Below are 27,091 nucleotides of genomic sequence, written 5' to 3' on the forward strand. Positions count from 1 at the left end.
TCTCTGTGACCCACCTGGCATGCGTGGCCACCCAGGACCACCTGGAGATGGAGGTGCATCAGGAACTCGTGGCCAGCCGAGGTTCTGGGGACAACCAGGAGCACCCAGAGCCCGACACCAACGTCCCCTTGGGACTCTAAGGTCAACCAGGGCTCCATGGGTCATTTAAACGTGAAGGGCCACCAGAGACCTCGCCCCCTCCCCGGCCTCCAAGACGCCCAAGAGCCCAAGGTCACCCAGGTCCCGTGGCCAACCAAAAGACCAAGGTCAACCAAAGCCCCACGGCCCCTCCAGAGGCCAAGGTCAACCAAGACCCATGGTGTGTTTAGACTTGAGGGTCCACCAAGCCCCGAGGACCCCCGAGCCCCCCTGGCCCACCCGACAGCCCGGCTGGCCAGGCCATGGTGGCTCTCACAGACTGGAACATCCACCACGCCCCGGTGGCTGAGCGCAGCCCCGCGGACCCCCGAGACACCAATGCCAAGCCCGGCCCTCCAGACTTGAGGGTCCCCATGGGCACCACAACGAAGGGACGCTGCCCGGGCACCGAGCGCCACCAACCCCTCGTGCCCACCCGGGCCACCCAGCCCCCTGCCCGCGTGCCCAAATCCCCTCGGCGCCCGCCTGGGGCTGGTGCTGCTGACCCTGGGCTCCCTCCTGCTGCCCTGCGCCCGCGGCTCGGCGCTGGAGTTCGGCGGCGCCCCGGGGCAGGTGGGCGCGCTACGGGCGGTGGGCGCCGGGCGCGGGGGGGCCAGCTCAGCTTCCGCTTCAAGACCAACGTGACGCGGGCGCTGCTGCTCTACCTGGACGACGGCGGCAACTGCGACTTCCTGGAGCTGCTGGTGGCCGAGGGGCGGCTGCGGCTGCGCTTCGCCATCGCCTGCGCCGAGCCGGCCACGCTGGAGCCGCCGGCGCCGGTCAGCGACGGCCGCTGGCACGCGGTGCTGCTGACGCGGCAGGCGCGGCACGCGGCGCTGGCCGTGGACGGCGAGGCGCGGGCGGCCGCCGTGCGCTCCAAGCGGCCCGACATGGCCGTGGCCAGCGACCTCTTCGTCGGCGGCATCCCGCCCGACGTGCGGCTCTCGGCGCTGACGCTCAGCACCGTCAAGTACGAGCCGCCCTTCCGCGGGTGGGTGGCCGACCTGCGGGTGGGCGACGCGCCGGCCGCGCTGCTGGGCGCCCAGGGGGTCGGGGCGACGGCGACGAGCGCTGCGCCCACCACCCGCCCTGCGCCCACGGCGGCCGCTGCACCCTGCGCCGTGGGGAGCCCCGCTGCGGACTGCGCCGGCACCGGCCACCGCGGGCCCTTCTGCGAGGAAGGTGAGGGCGCGGCGAGGAAGGAGGGGTGGGGTGGGCGCAGGAGCAGCTTGGGGTCTCGCGTCCTTGTGTTTCTCCGTGGTTTCGCGGTGTTGGGTGTCTCCGTGTCTCGGGGTCATCGCGTCCTTGAGGGTTTTCTCCATCTCTGTGGAGTTGCGTGTCCTTCTGTTGTCACCTCCTGGTGTCTCTCCATGGAGTGTCCATCTTCATGGCTGTGGTTTCTGTGTGTCACCATGTCCTCGTGTCCTCCGTCATGGTGTTGGGTGGCTTTGTGTCTCTCCATCCATGGTTTTGGGTGTTCTTGTTGCTTCTCCATGTCTCTTGGCCTTGCATGTCCTCATGTCATTGTCCTCCACATCTTCCTGTCCTTCTGTCCTCCACATCTTCCATCCTCGTGTCATCGTGTCCTCCACGTCTCCCATCCTTCGTCTCATCGTGTCCTCCACATCTCCATGTCCTCATGTCCTCGTGTCCTCCACATCCCACGTCCTCCTGGCGTTGGGCCTTGGGTGCTCCTTGTCCCTCCATGACATCCTGGTGTCATTTTGTCCTTGAGCTCCTCTGTGGCTTTGTGTCCTCATGGCGTTTGTTGTGTGTCCTTGTGTCCTTCCTGTCCTGGTGGCACTGGACACACCCACGGCATCTAATTGTCATGTCATGGTGTCCTTGTGTCATGGTGTCCTCGTGTCACGGTGTCCTTGTGTCACGGTGTCCTCATGTCATGTGCTCCCATGTTCTTCCACCCTTGTGGGGTTCTGTGTCCCTTCTGTGTCCTCCTGGTGGTGTGTCCTTGAGTTGCTCCATGTCCTCGTGTCCTCCTGGTGTCACACGTCCCTCTGTCCTCTTGCCCGTGTGTCACCCCGTGTCCTTTCACCCCACTCCCCATGTGCTTCTCCAGGTCCTCGCGTCCTTGTGTCACCCATCCTCGTGTCCTCCTGGTGTCACCAATCCCCTGGTGTCCTCATGTCCTCCTGCCATTTCTCACGTCTGCTGTCTCTCCTTGCCTTGAGATGATGCACATCCACACACGACCCCATGTCCTCCATGTCCTCTTGTCCTTCCACGCCCCGGTGTCCCCCTGTCCCACCGTCCCTCCATGTCCTCTTGTCCTTCCACGCCCTGGTATCCCCGTCCTCATGTCCCTCCATGTCCTCTTGTCCTCCTGTCCTTATATCCCTCCATGTCCTCCTGTCCTCTCTGGTGTCCCCTGTCCTCATGTCCCTCCATGTCCTCTTGTCCTCCCCAGTGTCCTCCTGTCCTCACATCCCTTCATGTCCTCTTGTCCTTCCATGCCCTGGTGTCCCCCATGTCCTCTTGTCCCTTGTGCCACATCCCTCCATGTCCTCTTGTCCCCCTCTCCTCATGTCCCTCCATGTCCTCTTGTCCCCTTGGTGTCCCCCTGTCCTCACACCCTCAGTGTCCTCCCCCACCCCATTTCCCACATCCCCCGTGCCCTCGTGTGTCCTCGTGTGACCCTGGTGACCCTCTGGGGGTGACACGGAGGTTTGGGGGGACCCCCACCCACGATGTCACCCCCCGTGTTTACCCCTCCCGGTGTCCCCACACGCCCCGGTGTCCCTGCCTGTCCCCACCCCCTGGCATGCTCCTGTGCGATGGCACGCCCTGCCGTGGGCTGGGTGTCCCCGCGGTGACAGTGACGGTGACGGTGACAGTGCCAAGCCGGGCGTGGCCCCGGGGGTCTCTCGTGCCATCCCACCCTCGTGCCGACACGGGGACAACCACCGGTGTCACCATGGTGACAGCATCCCCCGGCGTCACCGTGGCGACAGCATCCTCCGGGCGCGTTGCCAGGGCCGGTTGCCATGGTGCCGCCGGGGCTGGGTACCCGTTGCCATGGAGACACCCGGGCCTGTCTCCCTGGCGACGGTTGTCACGGCACTGCCGGATGCTCCCGCCGCGTCCTTGAGGGGGGACAGCGATGGGGGGTGGGGTGGAGGGGACTGGGAGGGCCCTGGGGTGCTGGGGGGGGCCTGTGGGGTGTGGGGTCCCTATAGGGTGTCCTGTGGGGTGCAGGGGATGTATAGAGTGCCCTATGGGGTGCTATAGGGTGCCCTATGGGGTGCTGGGGTGCTATAGGGTGCCCTATGGGTGTGTGGGGTCCCTATAGGGTGTCCTGTGGGGTGCAGGGTCCCTTTGGGCTTCCCTATAGGGTGCTGGGGTGCTATGGGGTGACTTATAGGGTGCTGGCTCCTGTAGGGTGCCCTATAGAGTGTTGGGGTGCTATGGAGTGCCCTATGGGGTGCTGGGCTCCTGCAGGGTGCCCTATAGGGTGCAGGGTCCCTTTGGAGTGCCCTATAAGGTGCTGGGTACCTGTGGGGTGCCCTATAGGGTGCTGGGGTGCTATGGCGTGCCCTATGGGTGCTTGTAGGGTGCTCTATAGAGTGTTTGGGATGCTATGGGGTGCCCTGTGGGGTGCTGGTCCCTTTGGGGTGCCCTGTGGGGTGCTGGGTCACTTTGGGGTGCCCTATAAGGTGCTGGGGTGCTATGGGATGCCCTATAGGGCGCTGGGCTCCTGTGGGGTGCCCTATAGGGTGCAAGGTGCCTGTAGGGAGCCCTATAGGGTACACGGGTGCTATGGGGCGCCGTGAGGGACGTGGGGTGTGCACAGGGCGTGTAAATCCCCGCTCGGGGCGTGCAAATCCCACTGGGGCGTGCAAACCCCTCCCCCCCCATCCCACTGTGCCCCGCCCCCAAGGTCAACCCGAGGTCACGGGGTGGGGCCACACGGACGCGGCGCGGGTGGGGCTCGGGGACACACCTGGGCACTAATGCTCTGCCCCTCCCTCCCTGCTGCCCCCCGGGACCCCCAGAGGAAGAACCCGCGGTGGAAGGTGAGTGGGGGAGGGGATTCTGGGGGGAGGGGCATTTTGGGGGGGCGGGGATTTGGGGGCGTGGCCGTGCAAAGCCCCGTGTGACAGCTGAAATGGGCGGGGCCTGGCTCAGGTGTTGTGCAAGAGGCGTGCCCCGGCTCCAGGTGTGCAAATCCCGCGGGAATTGATTCAGAGGGGCGTGGCCTGTGCGGCAGTGGGCGTGGGTTATGCAAAAATAGCGGCGAGGGGCGGGCTTGGCGCTCGTGCAGAGCACGTGGCTCCGTGACGTTCGTGCAGGGGGCGGAGCCATGCGGCTCCCCCAAGCCATGACGTCACTCCACTGAGGGCCCAATAGGAGAGCGATATGCAAATGAAACCGGCACGGCCGAGCCAATGCAGCGTGTGTGACGGGGTGGGGGCGGAGATATGCAAATTACAGCGGCGCCGGCAGCCACTAGGAGGTGGGAGCGATGAGGCTGCCGTGGATTGGCTGAGCTCAGTCCCAAGGGGCGGGGCTTGCACGAGAGTTTGAAAGGGGCAGAGCGTGGTTTATTGAAGGAGGCGTGGCCAGATCGAGGGGCGGGGCTTGCACGAGGGAATGAAAGGGGCGGTGCGTGGTTTATTGGAGGGTGCGTGGCCAGTTTGAGGGGCGGGGCTTACCCCCCACGTGCCCCGCACGAGGGCCCCGGGGTGGGGGAGGGTCCCCGCGCCAGGGGCGGCCCCGCCCCCCCGTGTCTCATCCCCTCCCCCACCCCCGGCTTTTCCCCGAAAAACCTCGGAAAAAGGGGAAAAACCCGCGGAAAGCGCCCGGGGGGGGGGTGAAAAAGGTCAGGGGCGGCGCTTCCCGCGTGGCCCCGCCCCCCCCGCGCTTGTCCCCGCCCTCCGCCCCTCCCAACCCCTCCCCCCGGCATCGCCCGATGCCGTCACAAGTTAAAGGAGGTTTAAGTTGTGACGGGGCCCCTCCCCCACCCGGGGCCCCTCCCCCACCCCCCAAACCCCCCCCGGGGCCGCTCGGGCCTTTCGGTCATTTTGGGTTTTTTGGTTAATTTTTAATTTTTTTAATTCTGATTTTTTTTTAAATTACGTTTATATTTTTAATTAATTTCTCTTTCATTCCATTTCCCCCTATTTTTCCCATTTGCTGCTTTCCTTTACTGTTTCCTTTTTTTCCCCCTTTTTTCTTTGACATTTCCCGTTATTTTGGCTTTTTCATTGTTTTTCCTTTTTTTTAGATTATTTTCCCTTTTTTATTAATAGCGTTTATTTAATATTTTTCCTTTTCTCGTGATTTTCCCTTTATTTTTGATTATTTCCCTCTTTTAATGGATTTTCTACTCTTTAAGGTATTTCCCCTTTTAGAGTTATTTTCCAGTTCATTATTTTCCTTTTTTTATTCTTCTCCACGTTAATTAATTAATATCTTTGTACTTTTTTTATCATTATCTCCTCATGTAATTATTTTTCCTTTTAAAACTATTTTTTCAATAAATTTGAATATTTCCTCCGTTTATATCAGAGTTCTTTTTTCGCCTTCATTTTCCCCTTCCCTTCGTTGGTCTTTTTCTTCTTTATTTTCCCTCTTTGATGATTTCCCCTTTTAGAATTGTTTTAATTTCCCCCACTTTTTTCCCTTTTTTTTTTCCTTTTCTCTTTTCCCTTGTGCTGCTGACTTCCCCTTTTTATCAATTTCCTCCTTTCCCTTGCTTTGACCCTTTTCACTTTTTTCCTCTTTTTCCTCCCTTTTTCCCCGCTTTCACCCCTTTCCCTCCTTTCCTCCTTTTCCTTTCTTCCTTTTTTTTCTCTATTTTTTTATATTTTCCCCCTTTTCTCTCATTCCCCTCCCTTTCATTTCCTTTCATTATTTTTATTTCCTCCCCCAATTTCCCTTTTCCCCCCCATTTCTCCCCTCTCCGAGTTTTACCCTTTTCCCGTTTTTTCCCCCCAAATTTTCCCTTTTCCCGCCACTTTTGCTTTCCGTTCTCCCGCCCCTCCCCCCCGCGCCTTTCCACGCCCCTCCCCCACCCCCCCTTCCCTCCCCTCCCCCCCAGGTCCCGCCCACCTGCGAGTCACCGGCCAAGGTAAAGACGCGCCCTCGGGCCCCTCCCCCACCCCTCATCACCCTCATCATCCTCGCCCCTCCCCCACCCCCCATCCCCCCCCCCATCGTGTCTGTGGCTCGTGCGACACGGGGGGGGAGGGGCGGCCGCCTCGCACGGGGACGGGGGGGGGGAGGGGAGGGGGAGGGGAAGGGGAGGGGGCGGCCCCTCGTGCAATGGGGGGGGAGGATGGGGGAGGGGCTGTGACCCCTCCCCCCATAGGAGGAGCTTGGGGGGGGGGGTCCCTGCACGGGGTGGGGGAGGGGTCCTTGCACGAGGACCGAGGGGGGGTTGGGGGGAGGGGACACACCTGGGCACACCTGGGCACACCTGGGCCCCGCCCTGACGCGCCCCTCCCCCAGGGCCCGCCGAGGTCGCCGAGGGGGGGCCCGGCCGCGGCGCCGGTGAGATCCAGCAGGCAGCGAAAGGTCAGTGAGGGTCACCTGGGACCCCCCCAGAACCACCTGGGACCTTCCAGAACCTCCCAGGAACCCCAAATCCCCAGTGCACACCTGGGACCCCCAAACCCCACACCTGTGCACACCTGGACACCCCAGAAACTCCCGGACCCCCAAACCCCACACCTGTGCACACCTGGGACACCCAGAACTTCTGAGGAACCCCCAAACCTCCAGCGCACACCTGAAACCCCCAAACCCCACACCTGTGCACACCTGGGACACCCCAGAAACTCCAGGACCCTCAAACCCCACACCTGTGCACACCTGGGACACCCAGAATCATCTGGGACCTCCCAGAACCTCCTAGGAACCTCCAAACTCCAATGCACACCTGGAACCCCCAAACTCCACACCTGTTAACACCTGGGACACCCCAGAACTTCTCAGGAACCCCCAAACCTCCAGCACACACCTGGAACCCCCAAACTCCACACCTGTGCACACCTGGGACACCCAGAATCATCTGGGACCTCCCAGAACCTCCTAGGAACCTCCAAACTCCAACGCACACCTGGAACCCCCAAACCCCACACCTGTTAACACCTGGGACACCCCAGAACTTCTCAGGAACCCCCAAACCCCCAGCGCACACCTGGAACCCCCAAACCCCACACCTGGGCACATCTGGGACACCCCAGAACTTCTGAGGAACCCCTAGCACACACCTGGGACACCATAAAAATGTCCTTGTGCAATGTCCCCATGGCGATGTCCCCACAGTAATGTCCCCATGGTGAGGTCCCTATCACCGTGTCCTCATGCCAAAGTCCCCATTGCCAGGTCCTCGGTGCAATGTCCCTGTGATGATGTCCTCGTTGGAAAGTCCCCATGGCCACGTCCCTGGTTCACGGTCCCCATTTCAGTGTCCCCATGATGACAATGTCCCCATGACAATGTCTCCATGACAACATCCCCATCATAATATCTCCATGACAATGTCCCCATCACAGCGTTCCTTGACAATGTCCCATGATAATGTCCCCATCACAACTCATGACAACGTCCCCATGTCAACGTCCCCACCACAACGTCCCCATGCCAAGGTGCCCATGACAATGTACCCACCACAGTGTCCCCACCACAACGTCCCCATGACAATGTCCCAATGTTCCCATGACAAAGTCCCCGTCACAACGTCCCCATGACAACATCCCCATCATAATATCTCCATTACAGTGTCCCCTTGACAATGTCCCCTTGACAATGTCCTCATCACAATGTCCCATCACAACCTTCCCATGACAACGTCCCTGTGACAATATCCCCATGACAATGTCCCCATTATAACATCTCCATGACAACGTTCCCATGACGTCCCCATCACAATATCCCCATGACAACATCTCCATGATAACATCCCCATGACAACATCACCATCATAACATCTCCATGACAATGTTCACATCACAATGTCCCCGTGACAATGTCCCCATGACGTCCCCACCACACATCTCCATGACAATGTTCACATGACAATGTCCCCATGGTGTCCCCACCACAGCATCTCCATGATAATGTCCCCATCACAATGTCCCCATGGTGTCCCCACCACAGCATCTCCATGACAATGACCCCATCACAATGTCCCCATGATGTCCCCACCACAACATCTCCATGACGATGTCCCCATCACAATGTCCCCACCACAACCTCCCCATGCCCCCTCCTCATCACAACCCCCCACCCCCTTTCACCACCTCCCACCATCACCCCCCCACACCACACCCCCTCTGACAACCTCCCGCTCCACCGTCCCCACACGGCGTCCCCGCTGTCCCCACCGCCAGGCCGCGCCGAGTACGTGGCCACGTTCCGGGGCAGCGAGTTCTTCTGCTACGGACGTGTCGCGGTCGCCGGTGCAGAGCAGCGCGGACGAGCTGGCGCTGGCGTTCCGCACGCGGCAGCGCCACGGGCTCCTGCTGCACACCGGCCGCGCCGCTGACTTCCTCAACCTGTCGCTCAAGGCCGGCGCCGTGTGGCTCGTCATCAACCTGGGCGCCGGCGCCTTCGAGGCGCTGGTGGAGCCCGTCAACGGCAAGTTCCACGACGGCGGCTGGCACCACGTGCGCGTCACGCGCAACCTGCGGCAGGTACGGCGGGGAGGGGAGGGAGGGGAGGGTGGGTGGTCGGTCAAGGGGTCAGCGCAGCGAGCTCCCCAACTGGGAGCACTGGGAGAGATGGTTGGTTTGATCAGCTCCCCAACTGGGAGCACTGGGAGAGATGGTGGGTTTGATCAGCTCCCCAACTGGGAGCACTGGGAGCTTTGGGCAACTCCCCAACTGGGAGCACTGGAGAGATGGTTGGTTTGATCAGATCCCCAACTGGGAGTGATGGGTGGCTTGGTCAGCTCCCCAACTGGGAGCACTGGGAGAGAGGGGTGGTTTGGGCAGGTTCCCAACTGGGAGCACTGGGAGTTTTGGGCAGCTCCCCAGCTGGGAATGATGGTTGGCTTGGTCAACTCCCTAACTGGGAGCACTGGGAGAGATGGGTGGCTTGGGGAGCTCCCCAACTGTGAGCACTGGGAGCCTTCAGCAAGTCCCCATCTGGGAGTGATGGTTGGTTTGATCAACTCCCCAACTGGGAGCACTGGGAGAGAGGGGTGGTTTGGTCAACTCCCCAACTGGGAGCACTGGTTGCATTGATCAGCCCCCCAACTGGAGCACTGGTTGCATTGGGTGGCTCCCCAACTGGGAGCACTGGGAGCCTTGGGCAGTTCCCCAACTGGGAGCACTGGGAGAGATGGGTGGTTTAATCAGCTCCCCAACTGGGAGTGATGGTTGGTTTGGTCAACTCCCCAACTGGGAGCACTGGGAACGATGGTTGTCTTGTTCAACTGCCCAACTAGGAGCACTGGGAGCCCTGGGTAGTTCCCCAACTGGGAGCACTGGGAGAGATGGTTGGTTTGATCAGCCCCCCAACTGGGAGCACTGGGAGCGATGAGTGGCTTGGGCCACTCCCCAGCTGGGAGCACTGGAAGCTCTGGAGTGCTGGGAGCAATGGTTGGCTTGGTCAACTCCCCAACTGGGAGCACTGGGAGCTTTGGGCAGCTCCCCAACTGGGAGCACTGGTTGCATTGATCAACCTCCAACTGGAGCACTGGGATGGCACTCTTGGCCAAGCACCCCAGCTGGCACCACCAAGCATTTTGCTGAGCTCCCCAACTGGGAGCACTGGGAGCGATGGGCATCTTGGTCAACTGCCCAACTGGGAGCACTGGTTGTCTTGGACTACCAATCGACCAGGAAATCCAGTTAGCTTGGCCAGCTCCCCAACTGGGAGCACTGGGAGTGATGGGTGTCTTCATCAACCACCCAACTGGGAGCACCAGTACCATGGGCAGCTCCCCAACTGGGAGCGCTGGGTGTTCAGTTAAACAGACAACTGGGCATACTGGGAGCAATGGGTTCCTCAATCTCGTCCCCAACTGGAGCACTGGTTGTGCTGGTCAACCACCCAACTGGGGGTGATGGACACATTGGCCGAGCACCCAACTGGGAGCACTGGGTGTCTTTATCAACCACCCAACTGGGAGCACTGGGAGCACGGGGTGTCTTTATCAACCACCCAACTGGGAGCACCAGTACCTTGGCCATCTCCCCAACTGGGAGCACTGGGAGCACTGGGTGTCTTGCTGGAGCACCCAACTGGGAGCACTGGGAGCACTGGACATGCTGCTCAACCATCCCGCCGGCAGCGCCGACAGCAGGATCTCTCCCCAACTGGGAGCACTGGTTCCATGGACCCTCCCAAACTGGGAGCACTGGACACACCATGAGGGGAGGGGTCTCTGCCCAACCCCCACAGGGGGGTGACCGGTGGAGTTCAGGGATTCCCCCCCCCCCCCATTTTATGACAACTTTCTGCTTCTCTCCCCCCTCCCCCCCAAGGTGGGCGCCGCCCCTCCCCACCCCCACCCCCCCTCCTCGTGCCACGCCCCTCCCCCCCTGTGTGTGCGCGTGCCACTAACACGCTTCCCCCCTCCCCCACCCCGCGGGGCCCCCCCCCACTAACCTCCCACTAATCCTGGGGGGGCCCCCCCCTTTTAACAAAAACAACCCAAAAACCTCCCCAAAATAACCCCCCAAAAAACCCCCAAAAAACCTAAAAACACCCCCAAAAAACCCCCAAAAAAAACCCTAAAAAAACCCCCAAGAAAACCAAAAAAAAACCCAAAACCCCCCCCCAAAACGTCACGTTTGTGTTTTGTCCTTCTCTCGCCGCCAGCACGCAGGGATCGGACACGCTATGGTAAACAAACTGCATTACCTGGTAGTTATCACTCTATTGTTACTCCTTGGCTTCGCCGTGTGGCCCCCGACTCCCAACCTTTTGGGGCCGATCCGGGGGATTTTGGGCAAAAAAAAAAAAAAACAAAAAAAAAAAAAATTTTCATCCGCCATCTCCGCAGGCCGAGCTTTGGCCGCGCCTCCCTCCCATCGCGGCACAATAAATGAGAGCTGATTCTACCTCACCCTCCTCTTCCTCCCATCCCACCAAAAATCCTTCCTGAGGGGGCGGGTGGTGCTCGATGGGGGCAGAACCCGTCTGCCGCCCCGTTTTTGGGGTGAGTTTTAGCGGTTTTGGGCAATTTTAAACCGTCTGCCATCTTGTGGCTGAGTTACGGCTCCCTCGTGCCAAAATGAGCTGATTTTCCACCAACAAATCCTTATCTGGGGTCAGGACAGTGATGTTTTTTCTCAAGAGGGTTCAACTCCTGCTGTTTTGGGGTGAATTTGAGGATTTAGGGCAATTTTCAGCCATCCGCCATTTTGTGGTGGAGCATCGCCTCCCTCATGCCAAAAATAGCTGATTTTCCCCCCAAAAAAATCCTTTTTGAGGGTGATTTTCTCAATGAGGGCAGTGTGGGGTCCCTGTTTTGGTGTGAATTAGGGAATTTTGGGATTTTGGGTGATTGGATAAACACCTGTACATCCCAATGCCAAAACCGACTGATTTCCGCCCAAAAGTCAGGCCGGGCTCAGAAGTTGTTGATTTTCCCCAAGGGGATGATGTGGGGCTCCCACTCCCCCATTTTGGGATGAATTTTAGAAATTTTGGACAATTTTTTTCCCCTCTCACGATCCAGTGCACAGCTGCAGCTCCCTGGTCCCAAACCCGCCGGTTTCACCCCAAAAACCGGCCCGGGTTGGGCTCATTTCCCTCTGGAAGTTTTTAGGGATTCCCAGACCCAATTTTGGGGTTGATTTTTTGGGATTTGGAGCAATTTGACACCAATCCCACCCCCAAAAACAGCCAAGCCTCAAATTCTCCATAATTTCCCCCCAAAAACCCAGCGTGGGTCAGGTGCAGGATGGAGCCCCAAACGCCTCATTTTGGGGTGAATTCCCGGGATTTTGGACAGTTTGCTCCCATCTGCTCCCTCATGGCCAAGCACAGCTTCAAAAGCCCCCAAACCACCCCAAAATTTGGGTTCCCCCAAAATCCACCGGTCACTCGCAGAAGGGCCTTGGGGACCCCCACCCCCCTCCCCATTTTGGGACGATTCCTTTGAATTTTCCCCCATTTTACCAAAACCAGCCGCCTTCACCCCAAACCCCGCCCAGGCGATTCAAAAGGGGGAATTTGAACAAATTTTTATTTTTTGAGGGGGTGGGTGTCGCCCCCCCCTCCCCAAATCGAGGACGGAAACGGCGTTTTCAGGACAAGCTGCCGCCCCTCCCCCATCCCCGCCCCCTCCCGCCCCCTCCCCCAATCCCGCGCAGGCAGCGGGGCCGCCCCTCCCCCCCCACAAAGCCCCTCCCACCCGGGCTGGGGGCGGGGCCCCGCTGCCTGAGCCACGCCCCCCGCACGTGCTTGGCCACGCCCCCTGCACGGCCTGACTAACACTGACCCCTCCCCCACCCCCCCTGCCTGAGACCCCTCCTCAGCCCCTCCCCCACCCCGCCCCTCCCCCAACCCGCCCAGGGGGCACCGGGGCCGCCCCCCCGCGGGGGGAGGGGCTGGGGGGCGTGAGAGGTGTGTACAGGTGTGTACAGGTGTGCAAAGGTGTGTATGGGTGTGTGCAGGTGTGCAGAGGTGTTCAAAGGTGTGTAGGGGTGTGTACAGGTGTGCAAAGGTGTGTATGAGTGTGTGCAGGTGTGCAAAGGTGTGTATGGGTGTGTACACGTGTGTACAGGTGTGCAAAGGTGTGTATGGGTGTGTACAGGTGTGCAAAGGTGTGTGCAGGTGTGCAAAGGGGTGTGCAGGTGTGTGCACGTGAGTGTAGGTGTGTACAGGTGTGTACAGGTGTGTGCAGGTGTGTGAGGGTCACACCAGGTGTGTGTGCAGGTGTGTACAAGTGTGTACAGGTGAGTGCAGGTGAGTATAGGTATGCAAAGAAGTGGCAGGTGTGTACAGGTGTGCAGGTGTGTACAGGTGAGTGCAGGTGTGTGTGCAGGTGTGCAAAAGGGTGTGCAGGTGTGTACAGGTGTGAGAAGGTGTGTACAAGTGTGCACAGGTGAGTGCGGTTGTGTACAGGAGTGTGCAGGTGTCTAAAGGTGAGTGCAGGTGTGTACAGGCGTGCAAAGGAGTGTAAAAGTGTGCGCAGGTGTGTAAAGGAGCGTGCAGGTGTGAAAAGGGGTGTACAGGTGTGTGTACAGGTGTGTAAGGGTCACTAGAGGTGTGTGTGGGTTTGTGAGGGTCACACCAGGTGTGTGTGCAGGTGTGTGCAGGTGCGCGTGCTCCCACGCGTGTGCAAGATACTGTGGGGCTGCCCCCGTCCCCCCAGGTTCCCCCCGCACCCTTGCACGCCCCCCTCCTTGCACGCCCCCTACCCCCCTTTGCACGTGCTTGCACACCTGTGCACGCCCCCTGGCACACCTGTGCACGCTCCCCTGGCACACCTGTGCACGCCCCTGGCACAACCTGTGCACGCTGCCCCCACTAACGACCGCGTTTGTGTCTGAGCTTTCTTCTGCCCCGGGACCCCCAAAACTCGATACTAACCCCCCCAGCCCCCGTGTGTCACCCCAGTGTCACCCCCCGTGTCACCTCAGTGTCACCCCCCGTGTCACACCTGCGCCACCCCCCGTGTCACCCCCCGTGTCACACCTGTGTCACCCCAGTGTCACCCCCCGTGTCATCTCCCATGTGTCACCTCCGTGTCACACCTGTGCCACCCCCCGTGTGTCACCCCAGTGTCACACCTGTGACACCCCGTGTCACACCTGTGTCACCCCCCCGTATCACATCTGTGTCCCCTGTGTGTCACACCTGTGTCATCTCCCCCTGTGTCACCCCCCGTGTCACCCCAGTGTCACCCCCTGTGTCACACCTGTGTCATCTCCCCATGTGTCACCTCCGTGTCACACCTGTGTCATCTCCCCCTGTGTCACACCTGTGCCATCTCCCCCTGTGTCACCCCCCGTGTCACACCTGTGTCACCTCCCCCTGTGTCACCTCCGTGCCACCCCCTCCTCCTCTCATCACCCGCCCCCTTCTCACCTGGGGGGGCTCCTTGGGGGTCACCTGGAGACCGGGGGGGCTTCAACACCTCCTTCCATCCCTTGTGACTCCGCCTCCCCAGTCTCATGTCACCCCCCCAGGTGACCCCAAACCCTCCCAAGGTGACCCCAAACCCCCGACCCCTCATCTTCATCCCCCTCATCACCCCCCAGGTGACCTCAAACCCCTCTAGGTGACCCCAAACCCCTCTAGATGACCCTAACCCCCCTCACCCCTCACCCTCATCCCCTCATCACTCCCCCAGGTGACCCCAAACCCACCCAAGGTCACCCCAAACCCCTCTAGGTGACCCCAACCCCCCTCACCTTCATCCTCCCCATCACCCCCTCAGGTGACCCCAAATCCCCCACCCCTCACCTTCATCCCCTCAACCCATCCCAGGTGACCCCAAACCTCCCCAGGTCACCCTAAACCTCTCCAGGTGACCCCAAACCCTCCCAGGTGACCCCGAAACCCCTCACCCATCACTCTCATACCCCCAACCCCCCCCCAGGTGACCCAAACCCTCCCCAGGTGACCCCAAAACCCCTCACCCATCACTCTCAGCCCCCCACCCATCCCACCCATCACCCCCACCCCTTTCCCCATTGTCCCCTTTGTCCCCCGTGTCCCCCCTCCCCAGTTTTGGGGTGCCCCGGCCTGGGGGGGGTCCCGGCTGAGCGCAGCCACTCTCCCGGCCCCCCCCCCAGGTGACCCCAAACCCCTCGGGTGACCCCAAACCCTCCCCAGGTGACCCCAAACCCCCCACCCCTCACCTTCACCCCCTCATCACCCCCCAGGTGACCCCAAACCCCTCAGGTGACCCCAAACCCCCTCACCCCTCACCTTCACCCCCCCATCCATCACCCCCCACCCCTTTCCCCGTTGTCCCCCTTTGTCCCCCGTGTCCCCCCTCCCCAGTTTTGGGTGCCCCGGCCCGGGGGGTCCCGGCTGAGCGCGGCCGCTCTCCCCCCCCGCCCAGGTGACCATTTCCGTGGACGGCATCCTGACCACCACGGGCTACACGCAGGAGGATTTCACCATGCTGGGCTCCGACGACTTCTTCTACGTGGGGGGGTCCCCCAACACCGCCGACCTGCCAGGGGTCCCCCGTCAGCAACAACTTCATGGGCTGCCTCAAGGACGTGAGTCTGGGGGCTCGGGACCGCCCCCGTCGTGGTCAGATGGGGAGGGGTCCGGGTGTTTGGGGTGGGGGGAGAGGTAGAGGCTCCCCCGACTCACCTGTGGGTGTTCTTGGGGGTGGGGGTGACGTTTTGGGGACCCCCGACTCACGTGTAGGTCACATTTTGGGAACACCCAGCTCACCTGTGTGTGTCCCCAGGGGACTCTGGGTGACATTTTGGGGACCCCCGACTCACCTGTGTATGTCTCTGGGGGCCATGGGGGACATTTTAGGGACCCCCAACTCACCTGTGCATGTCCCCAGAGGCCAGGGGTCACATTTTGGGGACCCCCCGACTCACCTGTGCCTGTCCCCAGGAGCTTTTTGGGGACATCCACGAGTCCCCGGCTCACCTGAGTGTGTCCCCAAGGGTGTGGGTCACATTTTGGGGACCCCAGACTCACCTGAGTGTGTACCCAGGGTACTCTGGGTCACATTTTAGGGACCCCAGACTCACCTGAGTGTGTACCCAGGGGACTCTGGGTCACATTTTGGGGACCCCAGACTCACCTGTGTACCCAGGGTACTCTGGGTCACATTTTAGGGACCCCAGACTCACCTGAGTGTGTCCCCAGGGGCTCTGGGTCACATTTTAGGGACCCCCGACTCACCTGTGCGTGTCCCCAGGGGCGTTCCAGGTGACACCTCAGTACAGCAGCACCGGGGGATGTCGAACACCCCCAAACCCCCCCAAACCTCACCTGTCCCCACCCCTTCCCCAGGTGGTTTACAAGAACAACGACTTCAAGCTGGAGCTGTCGCGGCTGGCGCAGGAAGGGGACGCGCGGGTGACGCTGCACGGGCGCTGCTCTTCCACTGCGACCCCCCCCCGGCGCTGGACCCCGTCACCTTCGCCACCCCCCAGGCGCACCTGGCGCTGCCCACCTGGCGCCCGGCCCGCGCCGGCTCCGTCTCCTTCGATTTCCGCACCACGAGCCCAACGGGGTGCTGCTCTTCGGGCAGGGACCCCCCCGCGACCCCCCGGCCCCCCGAGGCCGCCCCCGCCGCCCCCCGATTTCCTGGCGCTGGAGCTGCTGGACGGGCACCTGTACCTGCTGCTGGGCATGGGCGCGGCCGGGCTGCGGCTCCGCGCCAGCGCCCGCAAGGTCACGACGGAGAGTGGTGCCACGTGGACGTGCAGCGCGATGGGCGCAAAGGTGAGGGGGGGTTTCGGGTGTGCAAAGGGTGTGCAAAAGGTGTGCGGGTGTGCGAAGGGCGGGCTGGTGTGTGGGGAGGGGTGTGCAGGTGTGCAGAGGTGTGAAGGGAGGGACGTGCGGCGCGACGGGCGCAAAGGTGAGGGGGCCGGGGGTGGGTCGGGTGTGCAAAGGGTGTGCGGGTGTGTGAAGGTGTGTGGGGAGGGGTGTGTAGGTGTGCACTGGGGGGGCAGGTGTGCAGAGGTGTGCAGGTGTGTGAGGGGGGATGCCGCAGGTGTGCGAAGGGTGTGCCGGTGTGTGCAGGGCTGCTGGGGCAGGGTGTCCCTGTTATCCCCCCCCTTTGCCATGCACCCTCTGTCCCCCACTGTCCCCTCGCTGTCCCCTGATGTCCTTGATGTCCCCTCATTGTCCCCCGCTGTCCCCCATTGTCCCTGCTCTCCCTGCTGCCCCCTCACTCTCCCTCCCCTGTCCCTGATTTCCCCACTGTCACCACTCTCCCCTGATGTCCCTGCGCTGTCCCCTGATGTCCCCCTGCTGTCCCCTGATGTCCCTTCACCCTCTCCCCACTGTCCCACACTGTCACCCCGCTGTCTCCCGCTGTTCCCCCCGTCCCCTGCTGTCCCCCACTGCCTCCTGTTGTCCCCTCACTGTTCCCCCCACTCTCCCACTGCTGTCCCCATTGTCCTCTGCTGTCCCCTCACTCTCCCCCCATTCTCCCCCCGCTGTCCCCCACTCTACCCCCGCTGCCCCGCCGCTGTCCCCGCTGTCCCCTGACATCCCCACGTGTCCCCTCGCTGTCCCTCCATTGTCCCCCGCTGTCCCTCCATTGTCCCCTCACTCCTCCCCCCATTCTCCCCCCGCTGTCCCTGACATCCCCGCGTGTCCCCCCGCCGTCCCCCGCCATCCCCTGCCACCCCCTCTGGCTGTCCCCAGGCTCGGTGTCGGTCAACAGCCGCAGCACGCCCTTCCTGGCCAGCGGGGACCGCGACGTTCTGGACGTGGGGCCGAGCTGTACCTGGGGGGGCTCCCCGAGGGCCGCGCGGGCCCCCCGCGCCCCCCGAGCTCTGGGCCGCGGGGCTGCGCCTCGGCTTCGTGGGCTGCGTGCGGGACCTGTTCGTGGACGGGCGGAGCCGCGACGTGCGGGCGCTGCTGGGCGCGGGGGGCGCTCCGGGGTCGCCCCGCTCTGCGCCAGGGACCCCCCCCGGCTGTGCGCCAGCGGCCCGTGCCGCAACGGGGGCGCCTGCCGGGAGGGCTGGAACCGCTTCGTGTGCGACTGCCGCGGCACCGGCTACCTGGGGCCGCGCTGCGAGACAGGTCAGGGGACACGTGGGGACACGTGGGGACGCGTGGGGACAGAGGGGGAGACACGTGGGGACAGAGGGGGTGGCACCTCCTGAGCACCTGGGTGAGCTGCGGAGGGGGCTGGGGGGGTTTAGGGCATCCCTACCTGGGGCCGCGCTGCGAGACAGGTCAGGGGACACGGGGACGCGTGGGGACATGTGGGGACGCGTGGGGACACAGGGGAGACACGTGGGGACACAGGGGGTGGCACCTCCTGAGCACCTGGGTGAGCTGCGGAGGGGGCTGCGGGGGTTTAGGGCATCCCTACCTGGGGCCGCGCTGCGAGACAGGTGAGGGGGCACGGGGACACGTGGGGACACGTGGGGACGCGTGGGGACACAGGGGGAGACACGTGGGGACACAGGGGGACAGAGGGGGAGACACGTGGGGACAGAGGGGGTGGCACCTCCTGAGCACCTGGGTGAGCTGCAGAGGGGGCTGCGGGGGTTTAGGGCATCCCTACCTGGGGCCGCGCTGCGAGACAGGTGAGGGGACACGTGGGGACACAGGGGGGGACACGTGGGGACAGAGGGGGTGGCACCTCCTGAGCACCCGGAGCTGAGAGCACCTGAACCCCCCTTGGGACACCTGGGTGGCTCCCCCAGAGTTGGGCGGCCAGTCCCAGGGGGTGGCACCTGGTGGCAATGTCACTTGTCCCCAACACGGTGTGGTGCTCACACAGCACCTGCCTGGGGTAGGGCTCTTGGAAATGCCCTGGGCACACCTGGGCATACCTGGGGACACCCTGGGGATACCTGGGGATATCCTGGGGACACCTGGGGATACCTGGGGACACCCTGGGGACACCCTGGAGACACCCTGGGGACACCCTGGGGACACCTGGGATACCTGGGGACACCTGGGGACACCTGGGATACCTGGGGACACCTGGGGACACCTGGGCACACCTGAGGACACCCTGGGGACACCCTGGGCACACCTGGGGACACCCTGGGGACACCCTGGGCACACCTGGGCACACCAGGGCACACCTGGGCAAACCTGGGCACACCTGGGCACACCTGGGCACACCTGGGCACACCTGGGCACACCGGAGGCGGCCGTGCCCAGGGTGACAGACGCGTCCCTGTCCCCGCAGAGGCAGCCGTGCTGAGCTACGACGGCAGCATGTACCTGAAGGTGCAGGTGCCGGGCGAGCAGACCGAGGCCGAGGACGTGTCCCTGCGCTTCATGTCCCCCCGAGCCTTCGGCCTCGTCCTGGCCACCACCTCGCGCCACTCGGCCGACACGCTGCGCCTCGAGCTGGACGGGGGGCGCATGAAGCTCACCCTCAACCTGGGTGAGCCCCCCGAGACCCCGCGGAGACCCCCCCGGATGAACCCCGGAACGTCCCCGAAGTGTCCCTGAAATGTCCCCAAACCCTCCCCAAAACGGGGCCCGAGTTGGGTCTGGTCGTGCCAGAAGGGCCAAAATAGGGACTGGGGCCCCAAAATGGTGTCTGGGACCCCAAAATGGTGTCTGGGGCCTTAAAATGGTGTGTGGAACCCCAGAATGGTTCCTGGGACCCCAAAATATTGTCTGGGACCTCAAAATGGTTCCTGGGACCCCAAAATATTGTCTGGGAGCCCAAAATATTGTCTGGGATTCTAAAATGGAGCCTGGGACCCCAAAATGGTGTCTGGGACCCTAAAATGGCGCCTGAGATCTCAAAATAGGGCCTGGAACCCTAAAATGGTTCCTGGTACCCCAAAATGGCATCTGGGACCCCAAAATATTGTCTGGGATCCAAAATGGAGCCTGGGACCCCAAAATATTGTCTGGGACCCTAAAATGGTGTCTGGGATCCCCAAATATTGTCTGGGACCCTAAAATGGTGTCTGGGATCCCCAAAGTGGTCATAGTGCTCCACAGTGATGCTCAGGACCCAAGATTGGTGCCCAAGCCGGTTCTTATGACCCCAAAAATGATTCTTGGGATCCCTAAACATCCCCAAAAATTCTTGTGGCCCAAAAATGGCCCAAAGTTGGTGCCTGGGAGCCCAGAATGATGGTCAGGACCCCAAAATGGTGCCCAGGTCAGTTCTGCTGGCCCTAAAATTGTCAAGTTCATGTCTGGGACCCCAAAAAGAGCGTCCAGGTCCCATAATGGTGTCGGGGTTGGTTTTTGTGATCCCAAAATTGTCAAATTGGCGCCTGGGACCCCAAAACATCCGCCAAAGGTGCCCAGGACCCAAAAATGGTGCTTGGGCCCCCCCAGAATCGCACCTGTGTCCCCCAAACTGGCCCTGATTGTCACCAGAGCCACCTCGGTGTCCCCAATTCCCCCCTCCCTGCGGGATTGGGGCCTTCGTGACCCCCCCGCTGCCACTTGGGGCACAGTGCCGGGACCCCCCCAAAGGGGCTGAGGGTCCCCCCCAGAGGATTGGGGACCCCCAAGGGTTGGGGACCCCTCCTGCAGCCCCTTGCATTGGGGGGGAACCCCCTCGAGGGGCTGCAGGTGCTCTGTGGGGTGGGGACCCCCCCCTTGGGATTGGGGAACCCCCCAAAGGGGTTGGAGATCCCCCAAAGGGATGCGGACCCCCCCCACCCATGGGATTGGGGAGCCCCCAAAGGTGTTGGGGACCCCCCCAATGGGGCTGGAGATCCCCAAAAGGATTGGGGACCCCCCATGGGATTGGGGGCCCCCCCCGGGTCCCGGTGTTTGCCCCCCCCCGCCCCGCAGCGGTTGACGAGGGGGGCCCAGCCCTGGGTGGGATCCCCCAGATCCCCCCGGATCCCCCCAGATCCCCCCGGGCTGGGCCCTCAGGGCGGCCGGGACCCCCCGCGAGGTGCCAGAGACCCCCTGAACCAGTCCCATCCCAGTTCCTCCCAGTTCATCCCATTCCCAGTCCCATCCCAGTCCCTTCCAGTCCATCCCAATCCCTCCCAGTCCCTCCCAGTCGCATCCTATTCCCACTCATCCCATCCCATCCCATCCCATCCCATCCCATCCCATCCCATCCCATCCCATCCCATCCCATCCCAGTCCCTCCCAGTCCATCCCAGTCCCATCCTATTCCCACTCATCCCATCCCAATCCATTCCCATCCCATCCCATCCCATCCCATCCCATCCCATCCCATCCCATCCCAGTCCATCCCAGTCCCCCCAGTTCCCCTCTCTGGCACCTCGCCCCCCTCCCCGGCCGCTCCCCCCGTCCCCGGGGCGCCCCCTGGCGGCGGCTGCGAAGGGCCTGACCCGAGTCTTCTCTCCCCAGACTGTGTCCGCGTGGGCTGTCACCCCAGTAAGTGCCACCCCTGCCCCGGGACACCCCGGGACACCCCCGGGACACCCCCGGGACACCCCCAAAACCCCCTGGGATATCCAGCTCCCAAAACCCCCCCCATGAACACCCCTAAAAATGCCCCAAATGCCCCCAAAACTGCCCCAAAACTGCCCCAAACAACCCCAAAACGGCCCCCAAAACCCCCCGGGGACACCCCTGGGGACACCCCCGGGACACCCCCAAACAGCCCAACCTCCCTGGGATACCTGGCACCCAAACCCCCCCATGAACACCCCCAAAACACCCCCATGAACACCCCCAAAACTGCCCCAAACACCCCCAAAACCCCCCAAAAAAACCCCGGGGGACAGCGGTGTCCCTGGTGTCCCTGGTGCCACCAGTGTCCCCGGTGTCCCCCAATGTTCCTGGTGTCCCCAATGTCACTGGTTGTCCCCAATGTCACCGGTTGTCCCCAATGTCCCCAATGTCCCTGGTGTCCCTGATGCCCCCAGTATCCCTGGTGTCCCGGTTGTCCCCAATGTCCCCAATGTCCCCGGTGTCCCTGATGCCCCCAGTATCCCTGGTGTCACTGGTGTCCCCAATGTCCCTGGTGTCCCCGGTGTCACCGCTGTCCCTGATGTCCCTGCTGTCCCCGGTGTCCCAGTATCCCCAATGTCCCCAATGTCTCCAATGTCACCGGTTGTCCCCAATGTCCCCGGCTGTCCCCGTGTCACCGCTGTCCCGTATCCCTGGTGTCCCCACTGTCCCCAGTGTCCCTGGTGTCCCGCTGTCCCCGCTGTCCCCAATGTCCCCAATGCCACCGGTTGTCCCCAATGTCCCCGGTGTCCCCGGTGTCACCGCTGTCCCTGCTGCCCCCAGGCAAGGGCCCCGAGACTCTGTTCGCGGGGCAGCGGCTGGATGACAACGAGTGGCACTCGGTGCGGGTGGCCCGGCGCGGGCGCAGCCTCCAGCTCGCCGTGGACAACGTCACCGTCGAAGGTGACACCGCGGGGACGGGGCGGGGGCACCTCGGCCTGGGCTCCTGGGGACACCGGGGTGCTCAGACCCGTGGGGACGTGGTCAGTGGGGCTGCAGGAACGTGGGATGGGGATGGAGGTCCACAGGGACGTGAAAGTCCATGGGGACAGGGATGAAGGTCCAGGGCACAGGGATCCATGGGGACATGGATGAAGGTCCATGGGGACATGGATGAAGGTCCATGGGGACACTGGGGCTTGGGGACATGGTGACCAGGTCCATGGGGACAAGGATGAAGGTCCATGGGGACAGGGATGAAGGTCCATGGGACACTGGGGCTTGGGGACATGGAACCACAGGGACAGGGATGAAGGTCCATGGGACAGGGATCCATGGGGACAGGGATGAAGGTCCAGGGCACAGGGATCCATGGGGACAGGGATGAAGGTCCATGGGGACATGGATGAAGGTCCATGGGGACACTGGGGCTTGGGGACATGGTGACCAGGTCCATGGGGACAAGGATGAAGGTCCATGGGGACAGGGATGAAGGTCCATGGGGACATGAAAGTCCATGGGGACAGGGATGAAGGTCCAGGGCACATGGAACAATGGGACAGGGATGAAGGTCCATGAGAACCAGAATGAAGGTCCATGGGAATACTGGGGCTTGGGGACATGGAACCACAGGGACAGAGATGAAGGTCCATGAGAACATGGATGAAGGTTCCTGGAGACATTGGTGCTTGAGGACATGGTGACCAGGGACATGGGGACAGGGATGAAGGTCCATGAGAACATGGATGAAAGTCCATGGGGACAGGGATGAAAATGCATGAAAACCAGAATGAAGACCCATGGGGACAGGGGTGAAGGTCCATGGGACAGGGATCCATGAGAACATGGATGAAGGTCCATGGGGACATCAAACCATGGGGACAGGGATGAAGGCCCATGAGAACATGGGTGAAGGTCTGTGAGGACAGGGATGAAGGCCCATGGGGCATGGAACCATGGGGACAGGGATGAAGGTCCATGGGACAGGAATCCATGGGGACATGAATGAAGGTCATTGGAGACAGGGATCCATGGGGATAGGGATGAAGGTCCCTGGGGACAGGGATGAAGGTCCATGAAAACCAGAATGAAGATCCATGGGACAGGATGAAGGTCCATGGGACAGGAATCCATGAGAACATGGATGAAGGTCCATGAGAACATGGATAAAGGTCCATGGGGACATCAAACCATGGGGACAGGGATGAAGGTCCATGAGAACATGGATGAAGATCCATGAGAACATGGATGGAGGTCCTTGGGGACACGGGCGCACAGGGACAAGCTCACCAGCCCTGTGAGGACACCACCCACAGCCTGTAGGTCCATGAGACCAACAGACCCATGGCGTGGTGGCCGCCACCAGCCCTCATGCTCCCGGTGCCACCCCCGTGTCCCCCACACCCTCAGGACAGCTGTCGGGCTCCCACACCCGCCTGGAGTTCCACAACATCGAGACCGGCATCGTCACCGAGCGCCGCTTCCTGGCCGTGGTCCCGTCCAACTTCCTGGGCCACCTGAGCGGGCTGGTCTTCAACGGGCTGCCCTACCTGGACCTGTGCCGCGACGGCGACATCAGCTCCTGCGAGCTCAACGCGCGCTTCGGCCGCCGCGCCATCGTGGCCGACCCGGTGGCCTTCGGCGGCCGCGGCTCCTACGTGGCGCTGGCCACGCTCCAGGCCTTCTCCTCCTTCCACCTCTTCTTCCAGTTCAAGACCACGGCGCCCGACGGCCTCATCCTCTTCAACGGCGGCAGCGGCTCCGACTTCCTGGTGGTCGAGCTGGTCAAGGGGTGAGGGGACACCGAGGGACACTGGGGGACATTGGGGGGACGTCCTGGGGAGCTCAGAGAGCTTGGGGACATCACAGTCCTGGTGGGGATCTTGGGGACACCATGGCCCTGCTGGGACCTTGGGGACATCACAGTCCTGGTGGGGACCTTGGGGACATCACAGTCCTGGTGGGGATCTCAGGGACCTTGGGGACATCACAGTCCTGGTGGGGACCTTGGGGACACCATGGCCCTGCTGGGGACCTTGGGGACAGCACAGCCCTGCTGGGGACCTTGGGGACATCACAGTCCTGGTGGGGAGCTCGGGGATCTGGGGGACCCCACGGCCTTGCTGGGGAGCTCAGGAACCTTCCCAGATCTTGGGGACACCTATGGGGTCTTTGGGGGTCTCAGGGAGCTCAGAAAACACCTGGGACCTTCTGAGGGTCCTGAGGACTTTGGGGACCTCCTGAGGACCTTGGGGACCTCCAGGGGATGTCAGAGACCACCTGGGATATGTGGGAGGTCCTGGGGACCTTGGGGACCTCCTGGGGACCTCCTGGATGCTCTGGGGACACCAGGGGGGCCTTGGGGACCCCATAACCCCCCTGGGGACCTTCTGAACCTTTTCGGACCTTGTGACCCCCTCACCCCTCAGGGACCACTCCCCACCCACCCTTAAGCTCCACCCCCATGTCACAAGCTCCTCCTCCTGGCTCAGGCCACGCCCATAACGACCACACCCAACTGTGGCCACACCCCCACCGTTGTTATTGGGGAATTAGGGGGGGGGTGTGTCCCTTTGCCCCTTCCCCAGGTGAGAGGCCACGCCCAAACGAGGCCACGCCCAAACGAGGCCCCGCCCCCTTTTCGCAGGTACATCCACTACGTGTTCGACCTGGGCGAGGGCCCCTCGCTCATGAAGGGCAACTCGGAGCAGCCGCTGCACGACGGGCGCTGGCACGAGGTGGCCGTGGCGCGCGAGGGGGGGACCCTGCACGCGCTGCGCGTGGACGGGAGACCCGTGACCCAGCACGGGCAGGGCGCCCGCGGGCTGCAGCTCAAGGGTGAGACCTTGGGGGTACCTGGGGACAGCTGGGACACACCTGGGGACACACCTGGGGAGAGCTGGGATAACCTGGGGGACACCTAAGGGAGGGTACAGGTGTGTGGGTACCCGTGACCCAGCACGGGCAGGGCGCCCGCGGGCTGCAGCTCAAGGGTGAGACACGGGGGGCACCTGGGGACAGCTGGGACACACCTGGGGACACACTGGGGACAGCTGGGGACAGCTGGGAGAGGATACAGTGTGTGGGTGTGGGTGTGTGGGTACCTGTGACCCAGCACGGGCAGGGCGCCCGCGGGCTGCAGCTCAAGGGTGAGACACGGGGGGCACCTGGGGACAGCTGGGACACACCTGGGGACAGCTGGGGACAGCTGGGAGAGGATACGGTGTGTGGGTGTGGGTGTGTGGGTACCCGTGACCCAGCACAGGCAGGGCGCCCACGGGCCGCAGCTCAAGGGTGAGACATGGGGACAGGTGGGACACACCTGGGGACACCTTGGGACCATAACAGGTGTGGGGGTACCCGTGGAGGGCATGGACAGGTACCCCTTGACCCAGCCCAGGAAGGCAACTTGTGGCCTCCAGCCCCAGGGTGACACCTGGGGGGACACCTGGGGGCACACCTGGGGCACCTGGGATCACCTGGGGCACACCTGGATGACATTTGGGTGACATCTGGGATCACCTGGGACCACCTGGGACACACCTGGATGACACCTGGGTGACATCTGGGATCACCTGGGACCACCTGGGACACATCTGGATGACACCTGGGTGACACCTGAGGGAGGGCAGAGGTGCAGGGATGGTCCCGGTGTGGATGGGAGGGGTCACCCCACAGCAGAATGTCCCCTCACCACCTGAGTGCCCCCCAGGTGTGTCCCAGGTGTCCCCCAGGTGCACCTGGACACCAGGTGGGGGGTGAAGACAATGAGATATGGAGGGGGGGGCTCTCCCATGGGTGACCCCCCAGGCCGGGGGGGCTCTCCCGAGGTGCACAGAGCCCTCGGCGCCCCCCGGGTGACCCCCCCGTGCCCCCCCCCCAGGTGAGCTGTACGTCGGGGGGGTCAGCCCGGGGCTCCTGGGGCGCCTCCCGCGCCTCGTGGCCTCCCGGGGGGGCTTCCGGGGCTGCCTGGCCTCGCTGGACCTCAACGGGCGCCTGCCCGACCTGCTGGGGGACGCCCTGAGACGCGTGGGGGACGTGAGGAGGGGCTGCGACGGTGAGAAATGGGGGGCACTGGGGGTTCTGGGGGGGTCTGGGGCTGCAAGGTGCGGGGGGACGTGAGGAGGGGCTGCGACGGTGAGAAATGGGGGCCACTGGGGGTCTGGGGGCTTCAAAGTAGGGGAGATGTGAGGAGAGGGTTGGACAGTGAGAATTGGGGGGCACTGGGGGGTCTGGGGGCTTTGGGACGTGGGGGATATGAGGGGGGGGCTGGGACAATGAGAATTAGGGGCACTGGGGGGTCTGGGGTCTTTGGGATGTGGGGGATGTGAGGGGGGGGCTGGGACAATGAGAATTGGGGGGCACTGGGGGGTCTGGGGTCTTTGGGACGTGGGGGATGTGAGGGGGGGGGCTGGACAATGAGAATTGGGGGGCACTGGGGGGGTTAAGGGGGCAGAGGGTCTGAGGGTGTCTGGGACATTTTTTTTGGGGGGTGTTCGGGACTTTTCCACCAGGTTTGGGGAGGGGGGCGCACAGGTGGGCAGGGGGCTCGGGGTGGGGGGGCACAACGAGCTGTCCACGGGGGATTTGAGGAACAGGGGGGCGCACAAAGACAGAAGGAGGAGGGGATTTAGTGCCACGAAAACCCCATCGAGAGCCCCCCTAGGGGTTTGGGGGAGCCTGGGGGGGGTCCCCACGAGCCCGGTGCCCCTCAGGCCCCAGCACGACGTGCGCCGAGGACTCGTGTGCCCACGGGGGCGTCTGCCTGCAGCAGTGGGACGGCTTCACCTGCGACTGCAGCATGACGGCCTTCGGGGGGGCCGGCTGCGCCGAGCGTGAGTGGGGGGCTCTGAGGGGCTCGGGGAGTTTTGGGGGGCTTGGGGGGCTTGGGGAGTGGCTGTGCCGAGCGTGAGTGGGGGGCTCTGAGGGGCTCGGGGAGTTTTGGGGGGCTTGGGGGCTTGGGGGAGTGGCTGTGCCGAGCGTGAGTGGGGGGCTCTGAGGGGCT

The 27,091-nt window shown here is 62.8% G+C and overlaps 1 protein-coding gene across 1 annotated transcript in view; it reads left to right on the plus strand.

The window, feature by feature from the left end:
* The first annotated feature begins 6 nt into the window (after nt 1–6).
* The window catches only part of LOC134433587 (neurexin-2-like), a 45,867-nt gene continuing 18,782 nt past the window's right edge, over nt 7–27,091 (plus strand). Inside the window, 25 exon segments of the mRNA XM_063182403.1 lie at nt 7–1,320; nt 4,149–4,169; nt 6,197–6,226; nt 6,607–6,672; nt 8,493–8,542; nt 8,544–8,795; nt 10,930–10,953; nt 15,131–15,250; nt 15,252–15,293; nt 16,054–16,132; nt 16,135–16,260; nt 16,263–16,322; nt 16,325–16,438; nt 16,441–16,488; nt 17,419–17,487; nt 17,490–17,528; nt 17,531–17,641; nt 17,644–17,799; nt 18,926–19,126; nt 21,043–21,069; nt 21,931–22,050; nt 23,497–23,878; nt 24,734–24,924; nt 25,970–26,143; nt 26,802–26,921. Of these exon segments, the coding sequence (XP_063038473.1) occupies nt 402–1,320; nt 4,149–4,169; nt 6,197–6,226; nt 6,607–6,672; nt 8,493–8,542; nt 8,544–8,795; nt 10,930–10,953; nt 15,131–15,250; nt 15,252–15,293; nt 16,054–16,132; nt 16,135–16,260; nt 16,263–16,322; nt 16,325–16,438; nt 16,441–16,488; nt 17,419–17,487; nt 17,490–17,528; nt 17,531–17,641; nt 17,644–17,799; nt 18,926–19,126; nt 21,043–21,069; nt 21,931–22,050; nt 23,497–23,878; nt 24,734–24,924; nt 25,970–26,143; nt 26,802–26,921 (3,541 nt within the window). The 5' untranslated portion in view covers nt 7–401.

The sequence above is a fragment of the Melospiza melodia genome, unplaced genomic scaffold (assembly GCF_035770615.1).
Source record: "Melospiza melodia melodia isolate bMelMel2 unplaced genomic scaffold, bMelMel2.pri scaffold_208, whole genome shotgun sequence".
Taxonomy (NCBI): Eukaryota; Metazoa; Chordata; class Aves; order Passeriformes; family Passerellidae; genus Melospiza; species Melospiza melodia.